This window comes from Tachyglossus aculeatus, chromosome 11 (assembly GCF_015852505.1).
Source record: "Tachyglossus aculeatus isolate mTacAcu1 chromosome 11, mTacAcu1.pri, whole genome shotgun sequence".
Taxonomy (NCBI): domain Eukaryota; kingdom Metazoa; phylum Chordata; class Mammalia; order Monotremata; family Tachyglossidae; genus Tachyglossus; species Tachyglossus aculeatus.
The window spans coordinates 2,868,707-2,891,810 of record NC_052076.1 but is presented as its reverse complement, the minus strand read 5'-3'; the positions used below and the strand labels follow the sequence as shown (position 1 = coordinate 2,891,810).

The 23,104-nt window shown below is 50.7% G+C and overlaps 1 protein-coding gene across 3 annotated transcripts in view; it reads right to left on the bottom strand.

The window, feature by feature from the left end:
* CDON (cell adhesion associated, oncogene regulated) overlaps window positions 1-23,104 on the bottom strand; it is a 115,091-nt gene that overhangs the window by 30,434 nt on the left and 61,553 nt on the right. For all 3 annotated transcript variants that reach the window (XM_038753897.1, XM_038753898.1, XM_038753899.1), the window contains 8 exons: window positions 21,861-22,007; window positions 21,056-21,199; window positions 17,608-17,895; window positions 15,354-15,623; window positions 12,516-12,869; window positions 7,943-8,241; window positions 4,124-4,298; window positions 2,353-2,484 (listed from right to left, as the gene is read on the bottom strand). In XM_038753897.1, the coding sequence (XP_038609825.1) occupies window positions 2,353-2,484; window positions 4,124-4,298; window positions 7,943-8,241; window positions 12,516-12,869; window positions 15,354-15,623; window positions 17,608-17,895; window positions 21,056-21,199; window positions 21,861-22,007 (1,809 nt within the window). The remainder of the gene's footprint in view (window positions 1-2,352; window positions 2,485-4,123; window positions 4,299-7,942; window positions 8,242-12,515; window positions 12,870-15,353; window positions 15,624-17,607; window positions 17,896-21,055; window positions 21,200-21,860; window positions 22,008-23,104) is intronic.

Sequence of the window (23,104 nt, the reverse complement as noted above, 5' to 3'; positions counted from 1 at the left end):
AGAGACGTATCTGCCCTCCCGCTCGCTACAGAAATGCCGGCTGAATGGCCCGTTCCGTACCCAGGTACGGAAGAGTCGACAACCGGTGTACCCTAACGCACGGGTAAGAGAAAAGCGATCCGAAATAAACAACCAGACAGAATCCCACACCACAGACTGCCTAACGGAAGCAAGGGGGGGATTCAAAGCAGGCAACCGATTTTACCAATACTTACTGAATTCTCTTCAAGTTAGACAGCAGTGGGAACAGAAATGAAGAGAATTGGGGTTAGTCAATCTGGTTAGCGCACTTATGGCAGACAGCTGGACTGTATTAAGGAGATTTATATAGCCCATTAGGACTGACCAAGGCACAACCACAAAGCAAAGAAGCAAAGGGAATTAGTGGAGAAAAATACAAACCCCAAGATAAATTTTAACAATATTACTTTTAATTGGCAAAATGAGGCTTGGAGAAGCTGCGTCCCAACCAAGAATAATTACCCACCCCTGTTAAAACCGGCAAGCTTCGGAGAAGTCACTTTCTTTTTTAAATTTGTTTTTAATGGTAGTTGTTAAAGTGCTTTCTATGTGCCAGGCACTGTACTGAGCAGTGGGGTAAGTGGAAGATAATCAGGTTGGACACAGTCCCTGGTGCACAAAGGGATCCCGGTCTTACTGCCCATTTTACAGATGAGGGAACTGAGGCACAGAGAATTTAGGTGACTTGTCCAAGGTCACAGAGCAGACAAATAGCAGAGCCGGGATTAGATCCAAGGTCCTTGGATGCCCAGACCTGTGCTCTTTCCATTAAACCACGCTGCTTCCCCTTCAGAAGCTATCTGCAAATGGATGACATGGGGTAGACACAGATGTGCAGGAAGCGGCTGCTTTTGATTGGCAGAGCCTCTTGGAACCAGCTCTTTCTCCCTCCCCCTAATCCCTTGCCACCTCGAGGGGAGCGGTGGGGAGAGAGGGAAAGTATGCCGAGAACCAAAACAGCACCTGAAGCAGGAAAAGTTCTGGCAATAGAGAAGGAGAGTGAAGAGGGACTGCAACGCATGGTGCTTTTGACCCACGGAAGAATTTAAACTACTCCAGCAGAGCCAGTTTGCAACTCTCTAAGGCTGTACGGTCCTGGTGAGCAAGGAACTCATCTCCTATACTGTACTCTCCCAAGCCCCAAGTACAGTGAGAAAGGCAAGGTGCCTGTCTACCCACCCTGTCGCCCCCGAGAAGGAGCAGCGTGGCTGTTGATGCCTGTCTACTTGTTTTGTTTTGTTGTCTGTCTCCCCCACTTCTCGACTGTGAGCCCGTTGTTGGGTGGGGATTGTCTCTACTTGTAGCCAAATTGTACTTTCCAAGTGCTTAGTGCATGAAGCACTCAGTAAATACAACTGCATACAGTGCTCTGCACACAGTCAGCGACCAATAAATATCATTGATTGATTGAAGACAGATGGGGAAACAGTGAGCCTTTCCCAGAAGTCACGATGTGACAGGCCAAGTGCCAAAGGCTGGTTATGCTCCAACCGCGGGGGCCAGAGCGGGGCAAATACAACTAGCAGAGAGCAGAGCCTTCCGCTCTGCGGCTGCGCAGACCGTTCGGAACCGTGGGGCTGTCTTGACAGAGCCTTCGTTACACTTTCAGCGAAAGTTAGTCCCAACCAAAGAGCCTCTCTCTGCAAACTCTGCACCGAGAAGGAACCCTGGGTATTTGGATAGCTGACAAGCCGACCCCTGCATCTGGTGGCCGACCCAGTGAAGGTGCGTTGAAGCGGCTCCTTTGCTGGATGCTTCTAAGTTTAAGGTGCTCCCCAATGCAGAATCACAGTCCCGCTTACCAAATCGGGTCCAAGAGACTCTCTGGACCTCCACCAAGTTATCGCTGAGGGAGGGGTGACCTGCATGCCCTTTCTCTGGGTGGGGGAGGTTGGCGGGGGGAAGGCTCGCTGCCCAGTGGCTCTTGGGCAAAGTGAATTCTCGGGGATTTTCTCCACGGGGTAAGTCCCTTCTTGGGATTTTGCCACTGGAAGGGTGGAGGTGAAGATGGGGGAGATGGGGAGTGGGGGGAGTGTTCCCAGGGAACCCCCCCCAAGAATTAACAGGAAACGCAGTCTCCTCCTCCTGGAGACTGATGCCTGGAGCAGCAGAGGGCCGTTCACAAGGAGTCCCTTTGTCCCAGGCGTGGGCCTTTTCCCAGGTTGGGAATGCTGGTGATCCTGCCCCCTCTGGGAATGAACACAGTGATGTAAGAAGGGAATCCAAACCAGAAACCCCGGGGAAGAACAGCATATGAACATTGACCAAAGGCCAAGAGGGTGATCATCGAGGGCTCCAAACGCCACATTTCAGAGGATTTCCAGGCCTTACCTCCACTGTGCCGGGTGGGGCCCCCAAGCACCACCCCGAAGTTGTGGTTGGTCCCCTCTGGAATGATGGGATGCTTAGGGACACCCTCCGGCGGAGAGGAGGCCTGGGTGTTTTTCGACGATGACGCTTTCTCTAGAAATGTGACAGAAACAGACCTCCGAGCTTAGTGATGGGTGACAACCCCATATCGGGAAATCTCAAGTCTGGCTCCCCAGTGCCCTCCGATGAACCCCCCAATGTCCTTTTCATACTGGGGGAACGGCAGCAGCTGCTTCTCAGCTCCAAAGACCAGAACCTCTTAGCAGATGGCACCCGGGAAGTGGCCCCCAGAGCGCTGCTTTGGATCAGGGGCTACTCCCCTCCCGCCAAAAAAAAAAAAAGGACCACTTGTGGGGAAATTAGCAAAGCCACTTGTAGGAATGAACACCTTGGCTACCAGCACGCAATGGCTATGTGTTGGAATCTGGAAATGATGGATGCGAGTTATCTGCCACACCTGGCTCAGGGAAAAAAAAATATATGGCTTGGCTTTCTGGCCCCCCACCACCTCAAAAATACAGCAGAGAAATCAGCTGAGAAGCAGCATGGCCTAATGGACAGAGCACAGGCCTGGAAGGACCTGGGTTCTAATCCCACCTCCACCACTCACCTGCTGTGTGACTTTGGGCAAATCACTTAACTTCTTCATGCCTCAGCTACCTCATCTATAAAATGGGGATCAAGACAGTGAGCTCCAGGTGGGACATGGACTATGTCCAACCTGATTAGCTTGTATCTACCCCAGCACTTAATACACTGCCTGATACATAAGTGCGTAACAAATAGAATTTTTTTTAAATCGCATTTAAAAGTAATCGGCGCCTCATCTCTTCCCCTATAGCTGTACAGCGTCATTTGAAGATTCCCCAGCTGTAGCCAAACCATCCTGGCCAAAAAGTGATGGAACTGGGACGGGGGCCTGCCCAAAACCTTCCTCGTAATGACCTCTTTTTAATGGTATTTGTTAAGCACCTACTATGTGCCAGGCACTGTACTAAGCACTCGGATAGATACAAATTAATCAGGTTGGACACAGTCTATGTCCCACAGAGAGCTCACAGTTTTAATCCCCATTTTACGTATGAGGGAACGGAGGCACAGAGAAGTTAAGTGACTTGCCCGAGGTGTCACAGGAGGCGAGTGGCAGAGCCAGGATTAGAACCCAGGTCCTCCGACTCCCAGGACAGTGCTCTTTCCACAAAGCCATGCTGCTTTTCATCTAGGACAGTGCATTAAATATGGAGGCCCAAGTTGCAGAGGGGGCTCTTGTTCCAAACCTTTTTCACTCAACCGCTTCCCTCGCGGTGATCTCAACTGACAAGTGGGTGATAGGACAAGGTGAGGCTTGAAGGACGCTCCCTAGTCGGGAACTCTGGGGGGGGGTTGCCAGCAGCCAGGGTCTCCAGCTGAGAGGTACGTGACTGGGGGACACGGAAGGAGAGGACCACCAGCGCAGGTGGCACCAGGGCTGTCACCCTGGAAACTCAGTTGTTCCCTGAAGTCTGCCCCGCTAGGCCTGGTTGGTTCTGGGCCAGGGGCTCGACGGGAGGGGTGGCTCTGCCCGCTTGGCAAGCTCACGGGTGAGCAGCTGCAGCTCCACAGCGATGGGAGTTACGTATCCCTCTCCAAGACTCCCGCCGGTAGAATCCAACTGGCGTCTCCTAGTCCCACGGCACCCCCTCCGCCCTCACGGGTCACCCCGGAGAGCCGCCACCGGGGTGGCCCCGCTCACCTTTGCTAGTGCGGAAGGTAAGCATGGCCGGCTGCCCTTCTCCGGCCGCGCTCCTTGCTACCATTAAGACTTCGTAGAGGCTGGAGGGCTCCAGTTCAGTCAGGTGGAGCTCGTTTTCGCTCCCGGGGACCCGGACCGTGTGCCAAGTTCCCATCCCGCCGACGCCGTCTTCGAGCTGCGCAGCGAGAAATCGGGAGTAAGCGGAAGGCAGAGAGAAGGTGGGGGACGGGGAGCATCCACGCCTTTCCGATGCATGGGGGAGCCCACCCGCTTCCAGAATGAGCACAGCACCGTGGGGGAAGACCAATTCCGCCTCACTCCTGAGATAGAGGCTGAGGGGGCCCTTTCGGCAGGGGTCAGCGGGATGGCTCATCTCAATGAACTCATCCGGGTCACCCCAGCAGTCATGCTTATCCAGGTGACCCCGATCCGGCTCAGCTTCAAAGCCTCGAGAAAGGCTCCCAAGCCTGCCCGAGCTGGCCAGTTCCCCGGTCAATGAAGCATCTTGAAAATATCACTGGGCAACAATGAAAACTCCCCAAAATGGGTCGGGGCAGGGGGCGGGGGGTGGCATTTCCATTGCCCAGCTACACTCAGAGACTACACAGGGCGGCAGGTCAGGCCTGAAAGGAGCAATTTGCTTCTCATAAAACGTACTTTTATCTTTTCCCACACTTCTCTTTGGCCAGTGAACTCACCAGCCCCATTAGGCAAATGGAAGAGAGTTTTCAGCCTTCTTTCATGCCTGTCCTCAAGAGAAAAACATTACCCCCTATCTAACTGGGAAGGTCCGGAGTCTACCAAAAATAAATGACTAAACAGCATAAGACTCTAATGAAAACAAGGAAGGCAAATCGAAAGGCAAAGGATTATCAAGAGCTTACGCCAGAAGCCTTTGTTCAAACAGTTGCTGCACAGGAAAAGTTCCTTTCTAGTGTTAGAGACGAATCCGGAAAATATTTCTAAAGGAGAATCTTTATAAAAGGATTAGGAATCACTGGGGTCTCCTGGTTTCTGGAGCTCTTAAGACGTTCTCGAATTTGGGCTTAAAGGCAGCTCCGACTTCTGCTTTTATCAACGGGACAACTGGGGACAGGGAGAAATCTTATGAAGATTCAGGATGATTTTACAGCCACGCCAAGTGGCCAACTCCAACTGCAAAACTGCACATCTACCCAGCACTTGTGTCTATATGTACATAGTTATCATTATAATTCTATTAATTTTTATTAACGATTGCATATATCTATAATTCTATTTATTTCTAATGATGCTACTGATGCCTGTTTACTTGTTTTGCTGTCTGCCTTCCCCCTTCTACGCTGTGAGTCCGTTGTGGGCAGGGATTGTCTCTATTGCTGAACTGTACTTTCCAAGCGCTTAGTACAGTGCTCTGCACACAGTAAGCGCTCAATCAATACAAGTGAATGAATGAATGAAGTGGGAGAGTTTGGCACGGTGTCTGCCAGCCTTCTGGAGAAGTTTGCAGCCACCGCTGCCGGCCTCTGCCCCGCAGCCCCACAGACGGGCCACTTGTCAATGGCCAGAAGATGGGAGGAAGCCACTAGGGCCAGAGTCAAACCAGGGGGACACCCACCAGTCCACAAGAGAAAAATCGGTGTTCTAAGTGTTGGGGCACTGATTTTTCTGCCTCTGGCTCTCCCCTCTGCAGCCTGTACTTTGCTCTGCTGCCCCGAGTTTCTTCCTAAAATGTCACTCAGCCCACAGCTCTCCGCTCCTCAAAAACTTTCAAGGGTTACCATTCTCTTCAAGGTGTGCTTTAGCTAGCCGATCTCTTCTGCCCACCTTCTCTGTTCCTCCCAACCTCTCCTCCTCACTAGGCCTGGTTCTCAACCCTCCCACTGTCGCCTCCGGCTCCCGCCCCTTCTCCCGTCTTCCAATCTGCTGGGCTGACCATGGTCCTCTCCGTGTTCAAAGTCTTCCTGAAATCCCACCTCTTCCCAGAGATCTGCCCCTTTTCACTTTCCTTCTCCCCAGGTCACTCCCTCCTAAATGTCTTGGCACTTTTACACCACCATAGCCCTTTGGCTCTCAAAATCTCTAATTGCCCCTTTGAACCTATCAATTTGCAAATTCTACTACTTAAGTCCTTCCTCCTATTTGTGGGTTCTTTTGTCTCCGTCTCCCCCATTTTACAACGTCAGCTCATGGTGACGAGGGGGATCGTGTCTCCCACCTCTGCCGTACTCTCCTGAGTGCTAAACACAGGGCTCAGCCCTCAGCAGGCCTGTCGACTGATCGATTACCGGTTCCGGTCTGGACTGGTTGTGACCAGTGACATTTCCTTTCGCTGGTGAAGCCACTTTCTCCATCCAAGTGGGCGCACCATCATCTTAGTCAATCGTATTTATTGAGCGCTTACTGTGTGCAGAGCACTGTACTAAATGATTGGGAGAGTACAATATAACAGACATATTCCCTGCCCACAACGAGCTTGGAGTCTAGAGGGAGAGACAGACATTAATAGAAATAAATTAGAGATACGCCAATAATGACTTCTACCTCGAGACTACCTTAGTTCCTGCTAAGTCTGTCTCTAGCCCATCCAGGTGCCCATCCAGGAACCCAGGCACAGCGACATCACTCTGGGTAGGAGCTGAGCTCCCCGCCGAATGGACCAAATTGTTGCCAATTAGTACTTCCCAAGCGCTTAGTACAGTGCTCTGCACATAGTAAGTGCTCAATAAATACGATTGATGATGATGATGACCATAAGCTCCTCTCTCTAGACTGGAAGCTCGTTGTGAGCAGGGAATGTGTCCACCACGCTGTTGTATTGTACTCTCCCAAGCACATAGTACAGTGCCCTGAACACATTAAGTGCTTAATAAATACTGATGATGACGATGATGAAGAAGACTAACAGTAATAATAATGGGGGTATTTGAAAAGCACTTTCTGAGTACCCAGCCCTCTGGTAAGCACTGGGATGGAATCGATATAATCAGATGAGACGCAGTCCCTGTCGACATGGGTTTCTCAATCTAAGGGGGAGGGAGAACAGGCATTTAATCCAAAATCCCACAGCAGGCAAATGGCAGAGCCGGGATTAGAACCCAAATGAAGATAGGCTTTTTTTTCCCCGTTGCCTGTATTTCTGGCTTAACTCAAGTTGCATTAGATACTGAACTTGAACTTTTCTCTCTGTGACATTAGGCAGCTTTTCAAAAGTGCCAAGTTTGAGCAATGGGCTGATTCGTTCCTGGATTCATAAGTGAGTCAGCTCCAGTGAAATTAAGCAGACCAGCATCCCGAGCCTCAGAGCAGCCTGCTGAAACCAGCCAGGGAGGAGGTTGGCGGGGCCGGGGGAAGGGTTGGAGGAGCTGACCGGAGAGCTCGCCGCCTCCTCCTCCACACCAGAATTACTGGAGGACAACGCCCAAAGGGTTGCAACATCGCAACGCACAACGGGGTGTCATCAACGTGAATTTACTGGGTCCTTGGGGGAAAGCGAGGGAGAGAAATCACACACTTACCAGCTCTTCTAGACTGTGAGCCCACTGTTGGGTAGGGACTGTCTCTTTATGTTGCCAATTTGGACTTCCCAAGCGCTTAGTACAGTGCTCTGCACACAGTAAGCGCTCAATAAATACGATTGATTGATTTCTCCATCCATAAAGTTTCCAACTGGCCTAACAACCAGTCTAAGAATGGGTCCCTTCTTCCTCATTCTCTCTTTGTCTGCCTTTGGCTCCCCCACACCTCCGAAAGTTTCACCTCCTTGTTTTTTCACCCGTGAATGTGAATTTCTCCCTAAGGAGAGAGGGGCTGGACAGACGATACACAAGGAGCCGTTACCTTGCGGTATTTCACAAAGTAGGCGTTGACGGGCAATCCCCCATCCTTCCCCGAGCGCCACACCAGATGGTACGTATCCGGCTTGAGGGTCTGCGGGGGACTCAGGATGATGGGGGCGTCGGGAGCGGAGACCCCGCCGGCGTTTCCATCCGACGATGCCTCCGTCGCGCTGGAACGCGGCTGCGACGGGAGCAGGCTCGTCTGCCCGGGGACCGGGCCTCCCTCTCTCGCTCCTTCGTCGCTCTGCGTGGCATCAGTCGGGGTGACCACCTCCGTCCTCGTGGTCGTTTCAAAAGGATCTGCGGGAGGAACAGAGGATATAAGAGACGATTCAGCATTTCGGCGCGGGTCGTTCAGAGCGCACTCCACGTCCCGGGGTCACCCGCGGACGTCGCTACTACAATCCAGGACGCGGTGGCTACAAGGGGTTGGGATTTTAATGTCCGTCATCCAAAGCAACCCCTACCCTTCACAGGCAACCCCATTTGGCCCCTGTGGAAGTGAAAGGAGAAGAATATCTGGACATGCCGGCTGTGTTGGGCACTAGAGCATTGATTCAAAAGGACGGGCCTTCAGCTTTCGCTCATGATTCACACCGACTGGATTAATTGAAAATAATGAGCCTTAAGAGGGGATGGAGGGCAGAGTCGTGAGGAGGCAAAAAGCGGGGCTGGAGCTCTGCTCATCGCCGAAAGAGGATCAGCTGCCCAGCCACACACGTGGTGGTTTTTTTCAGAATAATAACAGTGAAAATGATAATAACGGTACTTACTAAGTGCTGACTACTTGCCAAGCACTGTACTAAGCACTTGGATAAATGTAACACAAGCAGATCGGGTGCACGTGGGGCTTCCAGCCTGAGCAGGAGGGAATACGGGTACCAAATTCCCATTTTACAGATGAGGAAACTGAGGCCCCGAGGAGTTAAGCAACTTGCCCAAGATCACACAGATGGCAAGTGTCAGAGCCGAGGGGCGGGGAGGATGGTGGCGATGTCATCTGGGGGCAAATGGGAAAAACTAGAGGGAACAGCCTGCGGCCGAGAAGCAGCTTGGCCTAGTGGCTAGATCCAGGCCCTGGGAGTCAGAAGGATCTGGGTTCTAATCCTGGCTCCGCCACTTGTCTGCTGTGTGGCCCTGGGCAAGTCACTTCACTTCTCTGTGCCTCAGTTACTTCATCTAGAAAACGGGGATTAGGACTGTGAGCGCTACGTGGGATGGGGACTGTGTCCAACTTGATTATCCTGTATCTACCCCAGCCCTTAGCACAGTGCCCGGCACAAATACTACAAAAGAAAAAATGGACAGCTTTCTGGCAGAGTAAACCCTGTGCAGCGTCAGCCTGGCGGCTTGAGATGCTTTCCAGCATCTGTTGGCTTCCAACGACAAACAACGTGGCTCTCTTGGGCCACTTCTTGGAAAGCTGGGGGAACACAGGTTTTCTTTTCCCAAGAGAAGCGTGCGTCAGAGAGGGCCGTTGGGCTTCGGTAGCGGAGCAGCAGAGGCGAGGGCCAAGGAGGCGACGAGGGCGGCTCTCTGCTTATTTTAGAAGACAGAGGTGGTGTCCCACAAGCTCCCTCCATCAAAGAAAATGATGAACTGGTGAGAAAATAATAAGCGAGAGAGCGGCCTGCGAGTTCACTGACGCCGCGTTAGAATATTGTCTTTGGAACCGATGTGTTTATCTAGTGAGTCAGGAGGCGGGCCGGGGGCCGCGGGGGGTGTCATCTGGTGCCTGTTCTTACAGAGGAGTGGACCGGAGCGGGTGGAGATAATTAGCTGTGGCTTAGGGTGGTGAGGAAGACCTTTTATCGTTGCTGTTTTCGCCGATCCTTGGGGCCGTCCACCAGGAAGCGGTTTCTTCGTTACGGGCTGGTTCCACGCCGCATGCCTCGGTTCACTCAGTGGCCTGGGAAAGTTTTGGTATGCTGCAGCCTGCTTTGTTGCAGGAGAGTCAGATTTCAGCTCCCATTTGCCGGGAGTCAGATCCGATTCTTCTGAATCCCACGCGGCCTTCCCCTAACTTGGCCGAGAGGAAAGATGGACGGAGCGTGTTGCCTGGGGGGGTCTCTCGAGGATGGAAGGGGAGAGCTCGCATTGTACTGGGGTGCCCAGAGGATCGGCCCCCGCCAACATCCGGGAGGGTTTCAGTAGGAAAACGGCCCATTTGGGTGAATCTACGGCCCGAGGGTTTATTCCTTACCCAGTAACCCCCAGAAGATGGTGACAGTTTCCTCCTCCTCCCTGCTACTGCCTCCCGAGGAACGGGGAGCTGTCACATGTTCCGTTATCATACAGAGGGTTTGGACGAGAGAGCATCGCGTGCCTCAGCCCAACCTGCGATAACCGCCACCTTCCCGACCGGAACGTGGTCGATCCCTGCCTGGGTGAGCTTGGAATGCTTCCCCTCCGGCAAAGTCATCGAGTTCCCTGGGAAGAAAGCGGTCTGACCCAGCTCCCTTTGAAAGCGCATTTCTTTCACGGCCGAACCAAGCCAGTGAGAGACGGCGGAAGTCACACGTGCTCCCCTTCCAAAAAGCAAAGCAAATGCATTGGAGAGGGAGGGGACAGCATTTCTGAAATCCAGACGGATGCGTCTCGAGAAACCTAAGCCCAGACCGGGACGTGTCATGGGGCCAGGTTGCCTCCGGCGACAGCAACCCGATCCACTTTGCTCCAAACCGTTGAAGGCAGCCGCTTGGCCAAACGGACGGCTTTCTCCCAGTCGCCCGCCCAGAGAGTCAAGCCATCATCGCGTCATCATTCACTCTTCCGGCCTGGGAAGGGCGGGCAGTCGTCGATTTGATCTGCTCCGAGCTAAAGGTGCTCACCGACGGCACTCCTTGACGTACTGGAAAGTTTTTTCCTCTTCCCCTCTCCTTGCCTGCTTCCTCAAACTGTCCCTAAGACTGGAGGGACTGAAAAATCAAATGCAAAGTCTAGCTAAAGAGTTGACTGCTATTTAGCGACGTGACTTCCTCGGGTTCATTTGTTTCAAGATGACGGTGGCGGAGAAATCCTGTCGGTCGGAGCTGCATTTTCAGGTTAGTGTCCCAAACGAAGAGAATGGCATGGAGATGGGGGAATGACCCAGCCGGAGCACTCTGGCTCTTGGTAAATTCAGCAAAAAGCAGGTCCTCTACGGATCTGAGTTTGGTGACGATCCAGCAACACCTCCAGCATTCACGTACCCTCAGCACTCATACATAATAATAATAATGATGGTATTAGTTAAGCGCTTACTACGAGCAAAGCACTGTTCTAAGCGCTGGGGGGGTTACAAGGTGATCGGGTTGTCCCACGGGGGGCTCACAGTTTTAATCCCCATTTTACAGATGAGGTAACTGAGGCACAGAGAAGTGAAGTGACTGGCCCAAAGTCACACAGCCGACAGGTGTGGAGCCAGGTTTTGAACCCATGACCTCTGACTCCAAAGCCTGGGCTCTTTCCACTGAGCCACGCTGCTTCTCTACATCTAAGTCTTCTCTGTCTCTCTATTTATCTGTTTCATTTTTCCCCCCCCAGGTATTTCATCCGCTTCCTGCTTTATTCTTTTTCTTCCTCTGGCTTTCACTATTTGAAAACGATTACAGTTATTTTCATTGTTGTTGTTAGCACCTTAGTGGTACCTGTGAAGCGCTTACTATGTGCCAAGCACGGTACTAAGCTCCTGGGTGGGTGCATGATCACCAGGTCAGACATGGTCTCTGTCCCCAGTGGGGATGACAGTCTAAGGGAGAAGGAAGACGGGTACTGAATTCCCACTTCCTAGATGAGGAACCTGGGCCCAGAGAACGGAAGTGACTTGCCCAAGGTTACCCAGCAAGCCAGAGGTAGAGTCAGGGCTTTCAGACTCCCGTGTTCTCCTCTAGGCCACGCTGCTTCCCATCATCATCATCAATCGTATTTATTGAGCGCTTACTATGTGCAGAGCACTGTACTAAGCGCTTGGGAAGTACAAATTGGCAACATATAGAGACAGTCCCTACCCAACAGTGGGCTCACAGTCTAAAAGGGGGAGACAGAGAACAAAACCAAACATACTAACAAAATAAAATTAATAGAATAGATATGTACAAATAAAATAAATAAATAAATAGAGTAATAAATATGCACAAACATATACGCATATATACAGGCCCTCGGCCATCTCCCCTGTTAGACGATAAGCTCCTTCAGGGCAGACGACGGACGTGTCCCTTGCTGTACTCTCCCAAGTGCTTAGTACAACGTCTAGCCCTCAGATGGTGCTCAATAAATACCCCTGATTGACTGAAAGAGGACAAAGCCCCCTTCACACCAAATGACTTCAACCTCAACCACCGGGAAAGTGGCTTCCCAGTCCGGGGTGAGGTCATCGTTGAGGTCTGGAACATTAATCTACGGCCTTACTTGAGCAGAAGAAATCGTGTTTCTCCAATCACTCAACGGTATTCAGTGAGCGCCTACTGGCTCCTTCACATCCACTGCAGAGAGATCAATTCACCGTTTTTAATTGAGCGTTTACCGTGTGCAGAGCCTAAGCGCTTGGGAGAAGTGCAACAGAACGGAGAACAAACCGGATGGCCACTCACCAACGGTGAGGAATGCTTCCGACCGGGCGGAGCCGTGCTCATTTGAGGCTTCACAGGTATATCTTCCAGCATGCTCCAGAGTAACCGCCTGAATGGTCAGAGAGCTTGATCCAGCTCGGGACACGACGAAGAAGATGGGTTCCGGGCTGGAGCCTCCGCTTCTCGCCGGGTGGGACTTCCGGGATTTGGATCGGAGGACCTGGGACGGGTGACTGGTGATCAGGCCGTGGCGGTCGTACCAACGAATCACGGGAATCGGGAGGCCGGTGGCGTTGCAGGATAAGGTAACAAAATCGCCACCTACGACATTGGCGCTGACCGGCGGCGTGATGATCGTGGGCTGGAATCCTTGGCCTGGGAAAAATGCAATTCACGTACCGAAGGTCAGAATGCTGGCTTTACAGTTTTCAGAATTTGAGCAAATCACGTACCCAATATTGTAATGCTTGTGTAATAACAATCATATTTGTTAAGACCTTGATATGTGCCAGGCACTGGACTAAGCGCTGGGGTGGACACAAGCAGATCGGGTTGGACACAGTGGGGCTCACAGTCTCGATCCCCATTTTACAGAGGGGGTAAATGAGGCACAGAGAAGTTAAGTGACTTGCCCAAAGTCACTCAGCAGGCACGTGGCGGAGCCGGGATTAGGACCCACGACCTTCTGTCTCCCAGGCCCGAGCGCTATCCACTAAGCCATGCTGCCTATCAATCTGGGGGTGCTAATCGTTATACTGATTGCATCTCGCTCCTTGCCCACCCAGTCCTCATCCCTGTCTCCTTCTGGTGAAATAATCTCACTTCAAGGTGGAGTTTTCCATATTTCAGCTACTAGTCACTTACGCAGACTTCCTTCAGCACTTAGAACGGTGCTTTGCACATAGTAAGCCCTTAACAAATGCCATCATCATTATTATTATTATTCCTTTTCTCCAGAAAGGAAGTGCAGACAGAAATCATCTGAGAGTATTCCAAAATGGACACTAGACGTGTATCTGACTCCCGCAGATACAGACCAGATGGACGGATCCCTCTGGATCTCAATGGGAGAGGTGGAGTCTACCTAGGGAACAAATCTAAGTTGAATTCCAATAACCCAGACTTCTTGACTCATGAAATTAATCACTTTGAGCTGGATGGCTGGAGAGATTTGCACTTGCCCAAAAGAACGGTACTAAACATACAATAATAATAATCGTAATAATTGTATTTGGTAAGTGTTTATTCTTTGCCAAGTACTACACTAAGCTCTGGGGTATAGAGCTCACAATCTAAGTAGGAGGGAGAACAGGAATTGAATTCCCATTTTGTGGATAAGGACCCTGCGGCACAAAGAAGGGACATTACTTGCCCATGGCTACATAGCAGGTGAGTAACAGAGCTGAGATGAGAACCCAGTCCTCTGATTCCCAGGCCCATGCTCTTTCCTCAAAGCCATGTTGCTTCCCTATATCGGTGTGATCACGTATTTTTCCCCCCGTGGAAATACATTCCTGCTAAACATATGAAACTTGAATTTTCTATTCCGCTGGCAAAATGACCATCAGACCGCTTCCAGGTTCCCATTCCACAAGACCACCATCCATTCCCAGTACCTCATCACCTAAACAAACATCCACTTTCCCAGAAGCAGAGTGGCCTAGGGGACAGAGCCCGGGGCTCAGAAGACCTGGGTTCAACTCCCGGGCTCCGCTCCTTACCTGCTGTATGACCTTGGGCAATTCACTTCACTTCTCTGGGCCTCAGTTTCCTCATCTGTAAAATGGGGATTTTACATCCTACCCCCTACTTCTTAGACTGTGAGCCCCAGGTGGGGCAAGGACTGTGTCCAACCAGATTGTTTCTTTGCCTACCCCAGTGCTCACCACAGGGCTTGGCATATAGTAAGTGCTTAACAAGTCATCTTCCTATTACTATTGGTACTATTATTATCATAAGGAAACCATCCCAAGGGGAAAGTTTAATCATCACTAAGGCAACGCACTCCTTCCCCTAAGAAATTCAGCCTCCATGTTAAGACCACAATTCTGAATGTTCCCACATCTTCCACCAAGAGTGGGTATTTCTGAAGGTTTGAGAGACCTTCAAAAATATCTGCACTTTCTCCCTCTAAGACGGAGAATCCTGGAAGGGATAGGGACTGTGTCTAATCTGATTACCTTGTATCTTTCCCAGTGTTTGGCAAAGTGCTTTGGTGCATGGTATGTGCCCAATAAATCCTTGGTTATTCACTTCTGGATGACAGCCTTTTCACATTTCCCTCCTCCTCTAATTCCCCAAATGCAAACTTTGAGCAGCGTGCCTTCTGCGACACTTGGGTCATTTAGGAAGAGGGACATGAGGAGAATAATTCCCAACAGATTTCATTATTAGCAACTGACAGTCATTCTAAGAGATAAATCCAGATACTTAGAGAGGGGAAAGCTTTTCGCAGATGAAAAACACCACCAGGAAGACAAAAACACCTTTTCCCACACTCAAATAAACACCGCAGCCTATTGTAACCAATTCCCAAGCTTATCACATACAGAAATATCACCAGTTTACTAAAAGCCCCAAATCATTTTCTCTGTTTAGAACAGGGCTGTGATTCTACCCATGCCAAGAGGTTAGGGAAAAAAAAAATAAACAGATGTTATTACGGTGATAATCATGATAATTATTGACTCCAAGACACTTAGGAGTCAACGTGCAAAATTGAAAATGATCTGACCGAGAAGTAGAATGTGTGGTTCTCTATACAACTGAGTGGATACATCATTACAATGTACTGGATCGAAGACGTTGGCAAGGACGACGGTACCCCTTTCCTTACCATCAGAGGATCACGTGTCCTACCTGTTTCGACTCCAAGCCTCCCGGCGGACTGCACGGAGTTGAGGCCGTTATCTGCCAAGCACTGGTACAACCCCGAGTCTCCCATGGTCACCCCGCTGATTCGCAGCCTGTTCCCTACAGCCAGGCGGCGTGGGGAAGGGCGGATGGGTCTGGCGTTATGAAACCAGGTGAGGTTCGGCGTCGGGTTTCCGTGAGCGACGCACGTGAAGTAGGCTGCGGCGCCCAGAGACACGGTCTGATCTTGCAATCCTTTAGAAATCGAGGCGTGTTCTGAAAATAAAACCGCACAATTAAACCCCGGCCCTCAAGATGTGCTTTCTCAATTATCACGTGCGATTCCCATGCAGTCTTCCACACACCAGGAATTCCCTGAGACCAAACCGCTTGGTTTGTCCACTGCCTCCCATCTGCTGGGGCTGTCAAAGTTACAGACACATAACTTGCCTCTAATAAGGAATGGAGAGCAAAACTTCACTTCATCCAGTTTTCCTCGGCCTGAAGACCAGAATCTGCCATTTACAATCGAACCCACAGCTTTCTTTTAATAGATATCCCTTGAAACCCAAAACACACGAAAATAGCTCTACCCCCTGACCAGGATCATCTCAGCACTGATGTTTCCAACTGGGAAAGGCTGATAACTTTGTACAGGGCCCTAAGGGTCACTCCGTTGACCTTCTGTTTAACCCAGAGGGAAGAATTGGTTAGCATTTTCAGAAAGTGCCCCAAGAACACTCTGAGGTATGTTGTGTCAATCTGGACTGTAGCAAGGGCTTTGATTCATTTTTTTTTTGGGGGGTATTTGTTAAGCCACTAAGCTATGTGTCCAACACTGCTCTAAATGCTGGGGTAGACGCAAGTAAATTAGGTTGGACACAGTCCCTGTCCCACATGAGGCTCACAGTCTAAGTAATAATAATGATGGCACTTATTAAGCGAGTACTATGTGCAAGGCACTGTTCTAAGCACTGGGGAGGTTACGAGGTGATGAGGTTGTCCCACGTTGGGCTCACAGTCCTAATCCCCATTTTACAGATGAGGTCACTGAGGCCCAGAGAAGTGAAGTGACTTGCCCAAAGTCACACAGCTGACAGTTGGCGGAGCCGGGATATAAACCCATGACCTCTGACTCCAAAGCCTGTGCACTTTCCACTGAGCCATGGGAGAACAGGAGAACTGAGGCACAGAGAAGTGAGGTGACTTGCCCAAGGTCACAATGCAACCACTTGGCAGAGCTGGATTAGAACCCAGGACCTCTGACTCCGAGGACCAGGTTCTTTCCCCCAGGCCACACTGCTTCTTGCTTCACTAGAATAACGCCACTGGTGTTTCCCTCCTACGGCCTTGGCCTGAATTACGGTAATAGTAATTGTTTACTATTTGTTAAGCGCTTACTATGTGCCATTCAGTGTACTAAGCCCTGGGGCGGACACAAGCAAATCGGGTCAGACACGGTCCCTGTCCCACATAGGGTTCACAGTCTTGATGCCCATTTTACAGATGAGGTAACTGAGGCCTAGAGAAATGATGTGAGTTGCCCAGGGTTGCACAGCGGACAAATGGAGGAGCCATCATCATCATCATCATCAATCGTATGCATTGAGCGCTTACTGTGTGCAGAGCACTGTACTAAGCGCTTGGGAAGTACAAATTGGCAACATATAGAGACAGTCCCTACCCAACAGTGGGCTCACAGTCTAAAAGGGGGAGCCAGGATTGGAACTCATGACCTACAGACTTCCGGGGCTGTGCTCTATCCACTAGGCCATGCTGCTTCCCGTAAGACATTATGAGGGGGCACGGTGTCTTTTACCCACTGGGAAGCCTCTCCAGTTTTCCCGTCCGGTTGCCCCCAAAGCCACGGGCGGCACATCTGGTGGCCTCTCGTGACTCACCCAAACCTGATCCGGCCTGCCCATGGCACAGAAAAACAGCCCCGCTGGGATTGAAGATTTCAAGGACAGCCACGGCTATTTGACACCGCAAACATCACCTCTGTACGGGGGAGATGTAGCAAAGACCCAGGGTATGTGTGCGGCATGAGGGGAAGAGAGGAGGGTTACCTCAGGACATCCTTAAAGTGTGACTCCCTTATTCCCTGGGCCAGAACCTATAACTCCTGTATGCCTTCTGACTCTCCTCTCATTCCAGTCGGTTGGGATTTATGGCATTTGGGTTGGTAGGGGAAACCACTATTGCCCGAGCATCTACCAAACGCAGGGCACTTGACGCTAAGCGCTCGGGAGAGACTTACCGAGTACACTGACCCTGTAGGTCGCCCGCTGGGGCTGCCCAGCCTCGCTTCCCACCACGCAGGAGTAGTTTCCGGAATCGGTGGGACCTATGCTGTCCGTGATCAGGTGTGTATGCCACCTCCTCCATGAACCGCCCGCCAAGGCGTCCTGGCCGTCCTTCAGCCAGCGTACTTGAGAAGCAGGCGCCCCGCTGACCGCACACTCCAGTGTGGCCGGACTGTACGCCGGGAAGGCCACCGTCTGCGGGAGGCTGGGATGAAGAATCCGGGAACCCTCGGAGGTAGAGCCTGTGGGGTGGGAGTGAAGACATGAAATTCATTTTCCACATTTTCACCATTGCCAAAATGCTATTTTCCCCCTCCACTTCGCAAGCAAAGTTCTGAGCTTTCTCCTTTCCCCTCTGCAGCTGAGAACCTGAGTTGAGGCAAACGAAAATAAAGTTCTTCTCCGCACTTCATCGGAGCAGCTGTTTAGACTCTTCCTGGGGACAGCTGTATCCCTATTCCTCTTCCTACTGAAAGCAATTCATTGATCCCCTTTATTTGGGGGAATAAGAATGTCATGACAACCTATTTATACCATTGTCTGCCTCCCTCTAGATGGTGAGCTCGTTAGGTGAGCTTTCTATCACACTCTCCCAAGTGCTTAGTACAGTGCTCTGCACACAATAAGCACTCAATAAATACCGCCGATGATGACAGTGGTGCTGCTGAGAAGTAGAGTGGCTTGGTGGAAAGAGCACGGGCTTGGGAGTCAGAGGATGTGGGTTCTAATTCCGGCTCCGCCACTTGTCAGCCGGGTGACTTTGGGCAATTAATAATTTATTTATTTATTTTACTTGTACATATCTATTCTATTTATTTTATTTTGTTAGTATGTTTGGTTTTGTTCTCTGTCTCCCCCTTTTAGACTGTGAGCCCACTGTTGGGTAGGGACTGTCTTTATATGTTGCCAATTTGTACTTCCCAAGCGCTTAGTACAGTGCTCTGCACACAGTAAGCGCTCAATAAATACGATTGATGATGATGATGATGATGATGAAGTCACTTAACTTCTCTGTGCCCCAGTTCCCTCATCTGTAAAACGGGGATTAAGACTGTGAGCCCCACGTGGGACAACCTGATTACTCTGTATCTACCCCAGATCTTAGAACAGTGCTTGGCACATAGTAAGTGCTTAACAGATACCATCATCATCATTATTATTATTCTTATTATCAGGGGCACCTTTTTAGGATTTTCATGTCTCCTCACCTCTCCTCAATCTCATTCTCACTCATATTCTCATTTTCCCTCTTTCCCCCGTCTTGCCCTGCTCTCCCCTCCCTCCCTCCCCTCTGTGATCCTGCCACTTGGGATCCTTCCTGGTTCTCACCCAGCTCTGGCAGGCCCGCCTGCTTCCCCCAGACCCACCATTTGCCCCATCAATTAATCAATCATAGTATTGATTGAGCGCTTTACCAGGTGAGGAACATTCTGCAAAGCACTTGAGAGAATATAGGGGAGTCAGAAGACATCATCCTCACCCTTAAGGAGCTTACAATCTAGGATGGGAGGGGATGGCCACTAAAATACATTACAGACAAGAAGCTGTGAGAGAGCATAAGGGTTGTCTAAGGGTTGTGAGGACTAAGTGGGTTGGGTGGCAGGAGGACTGAAATGGGAGCAGGGGATAAAGTGAGGGAGGTAAGAAATCAATCTGGGATGGTCTCCTGGAGGAGGTGTGATTTCAAAAGGACCTTGAAGGTGAGAGGAGGGCATGCGGAGGGGAAAGGAGTTCCTGGCAGGAGGGAGGGAATGAGCACGGGGTCGGCAGCAAGAGAGGCAAGGACAGGACCCGGGGAGTAGACGCGCGTCGTCCGCTTCCGGCTCTCTCTCATCATCATCATCAATCATATTTATTGAGCGCTTACTATGTGCAGAGCACTGTACTAAGCGCTTGGGAAGTACAAATTGGCAACATATAGAGACAGTCCCTACCCAAAAGTGGGCTCACAGTCTAAAAGGGGGAGACAGAACAAAACCATACTAACAAAATAAAATAAATAGAATAGATATGTACAAGTAAAATAAATAAATAAATAAATAGAGTAATAAATATGTACAAACATATATACATATATACAGGTGCTGTGGGGAAGGGAAGGAGGTAAGAAGGGGGGATGGAGAGGGGGACGAGGGGGAGAGGAAGGACAAGGACTCTCAACCCAAGGACAAGGGAACTCCTCCCGGCTTCCCCCCTTCCCCGCCCCGCGAGCCTAGATCCACTCTTCCCCTTGGGCTCTCCTTCCCTCCCCTCAGCCAGGTCAAGGCACTATTCCTCCGCAGATTCTCGCTCCCCTGCCTGTCCTCAGCTACCTCTCCCCACCACCTGGTCCGGGTTGTTTCCCCTGACAGCGGATGCCCTCTGTGCTCTTTCCTCATCCCCTCCTTACCACTCGCAAGGCCTGCTCTTCCCCCGGGCACCCCAAATTCCTTCAGCAGAAAGCTCACACCCTCCACAACAGGTCTGAAACAGCCACCACGCCAGACCGGCAGATTTGCTGGGACCGGAAGAGAAACGGGTCCTAGAAACCAGAAGCGGTCACATTGAGGCTCTCGGGACATGCCTCGCCAGCTGCCCTCTTCATCATCATCACCAATCGTATTTATTGAGCGCTTACTATGTGCAGAGCACTGTACTAAGCGCTTGCGAAGTACAAATTGGCAACATATAGAGACAGTCCCTACCCAACAGTGGGCTCACAGTCTAAAAGGGGGAGACAGAGACCAAACATACTAACAAAATAAAATAAATAGAATAGATATGTACAAATAAATTAAATAAATAGAGTAAAAAAATATGTACAAACATATATACATATATACAGGTGCTGTGGGGAAGGGAGGGAGGTAAGATGGGGGGATGGAGAGGGGGACGAGGGGGATCTTATGGCTCGGTCACCAGTGCGGCCCTAACCCAGATTCTTACCGCGGGGCCTTCGGGTTGAGGAGCCGGTCGGTTGCTCACCAAACCGTGCTACGGTTCGGCAATTCCGATATCACCCAATTTCTTGATGGATGAGGGAGGCGGGGCTGGGAAAGCCATCAGCATGGAGGAGAGGTGTGGCTTAGTGGAAAGATCATGGCCCCGGGAGCCAGAGGACTTTGGGTTCTAATCCCGGCTCTGCCAATAGGTTGTTGTGTGACCTTGGGCAAGTCACCAAACTTCTCTGTCTCAGTTTCCTCAACTGTAAAATGGGGATTAAACACTTGTTCCCCTTCCTACTTAGACCCATGTAAGACAGGCATTGTGTTCAACCTGTCTGCCCCTGCACCCAGAACTGTACTTGACACACAGCAAGTGCTTAACAAATACAACAATAATAATAATAATCCCTGTCCCAAAGGTTCACCAGGTTACACAATTTCCTTCTCCAGCCACCCCCAAGGCCTCCCGCGCACTCACGGCTGACGAGGAGCTTGCGGCCAACGGGCTCAACCTTTAATTCTCGGGTGACCGGGTTATAAGCCGCGCATCTGTAGGCCCCTTTGTCCTCAAGTGAGACATTCAGGATCTGAAGATTTCCAGATGGAAGAACAAGGTAGTCATCTGAGGAAGGAAGGGGAGCGTTAGCAGGCTTCTCAGCTTCATCTGGAACATCAAAGCCCAAACAAGGACTACCTTAATTTACTTAGATTGTGAGCCCCATGCAGGACAGGGACTGTCCAAACCGATAACCTTGTATCTATTCCAGTGCTTGGAACATCGTAATTGCTTAACAAATACCATAATAATACCACCTGCAAGCCAGTCGCCCAGTTCAGGTGTTGGCAACAAGCAAGTCACGGGAGAAAGAAATCAAGGGGATGCCACAAAACCGGCTGTGTCCTCTGGAGAAGCAAACTTCCTGGGGAGGGCAAGACCAGACTCACTCTGAGGGAGACCTAGGCAAGACAGGACGAGGCAGGACACCATTCTCCCACTTGTCTGCTGTGTGACCTTGGGCAAGTCACTTCACTTCTCTGTGCCTCAGTTACCTCATATGGAAAATGGGGATTAAAAGTGTGAGCCCCATGTGGGACAACCTAATTACCCTGTATCTACCCCAGCGCTTAAAAAAGTGCTTGGCATATAGTGAGCGCTTAACAAATATCATAATTATTATTATTATTCTGCCTCTTGGCTGTGAGGGCTGAGAGCACTGTTAGCTGGGAAGGTACAACAGATGTTTATTGGGGGCACTGGGCAGACTCCAAATGTTAAGTCTCACCTGTGGAATGTTCCAGCCACTTCCCCCGGACTCTAAAGCGCACCTGTGCTGTGGGGTTGCTGTCTGGTACCTGGCAGCCAATAATACTGGTACTCCGCTCTTCCGCTGAAAGCACATTTTTTGTTGACGGGCCAAAATCACCAAGGTCTACAAAAGAGTTTTTAGCATGGTCAAAAAAATGGTGTTTCTCTTTTCTGGAGGAGAAGGAACAGAAGTATCATTTGTCCGCATCAGACCCCAAATCTTCCCCTAACCTGAGGCTTCTTTGGAATCTCAAGATACCCCTATTCCCAAAATGGGTTAAGCCCCCATTCACTCATTCAATCGTATTTATTGAGCACTTACTGTGTGCAGAGCACCATATTAAGCGCTTGGGAAGTACAAATTGGCAACATATAGAGCCCCAGCCCTGCCTCAAATGTTACTGACAGTGGAAGAGAGCCTAGGTGGGCAGGACATTGTTTCCCCTTTATCTGATTCTCTATTTTCTTTCAAAGGCCAGTTCTCTCTCCCTAGCCTGTCTGGGCTGGGACATCTCTCTGTCCTTTGAACAAAGTGGCTTGGGGTGAGGGTAGAGGACCTTAATTAGGAAAATAAAAGTAATGACCCAATTGCGTCCGGTCTGAAGGGCGTCCTGGGCTCCCCAAGTGTCCAGGGAAGGGCTGGGCCCAGCCTGGGATTGAGGGAAAGATGCCCTGGGCTCTCACCAAGTAGTCATTCACGTAGTAAGCTGGGCCACACTGTCCTCGTGTGTCTGCCTCTCTCTCGATCTGTGGGTGTATGTCTCTCTGTCCCTCTCCATGTGTCCCCCTCCTTCCTCGTCCCTCTCTCTCCAAGGCCTCCCTGGGGGTTATGGCCATTAGGGCATTTGCTCCAACAACTGTCATCTCCCTTGGGGATGCTAGAAACACCAGAGGCAGATAGCTCGAATTCCAACTGACAGAAGACTCAAGGCTCCAGAAGCTGACAATTGACCACAAGTTGTTGGGGGGACCGCCGGCCTCTGGCTCTTTCAAAAACCCAATCTCGGCGCTCCTTCTCCCTTGTCCGGGCCCATTCCTTCTCGGGTTCCTGCTTATGGATTACGGCGGGGCCACCGGGGGGGGAAGCCCCAGCAGGCTGACAAATGCAGGGCAGGTGAGAACATGGGGAAAAGGACTCCGGAGAGCCAGAATTCCAGGCAGACACCTGAAATTTTTCAGAGGACTTTTAAAGCTCTTAAACATTGGCCCTAGTAACTCTCA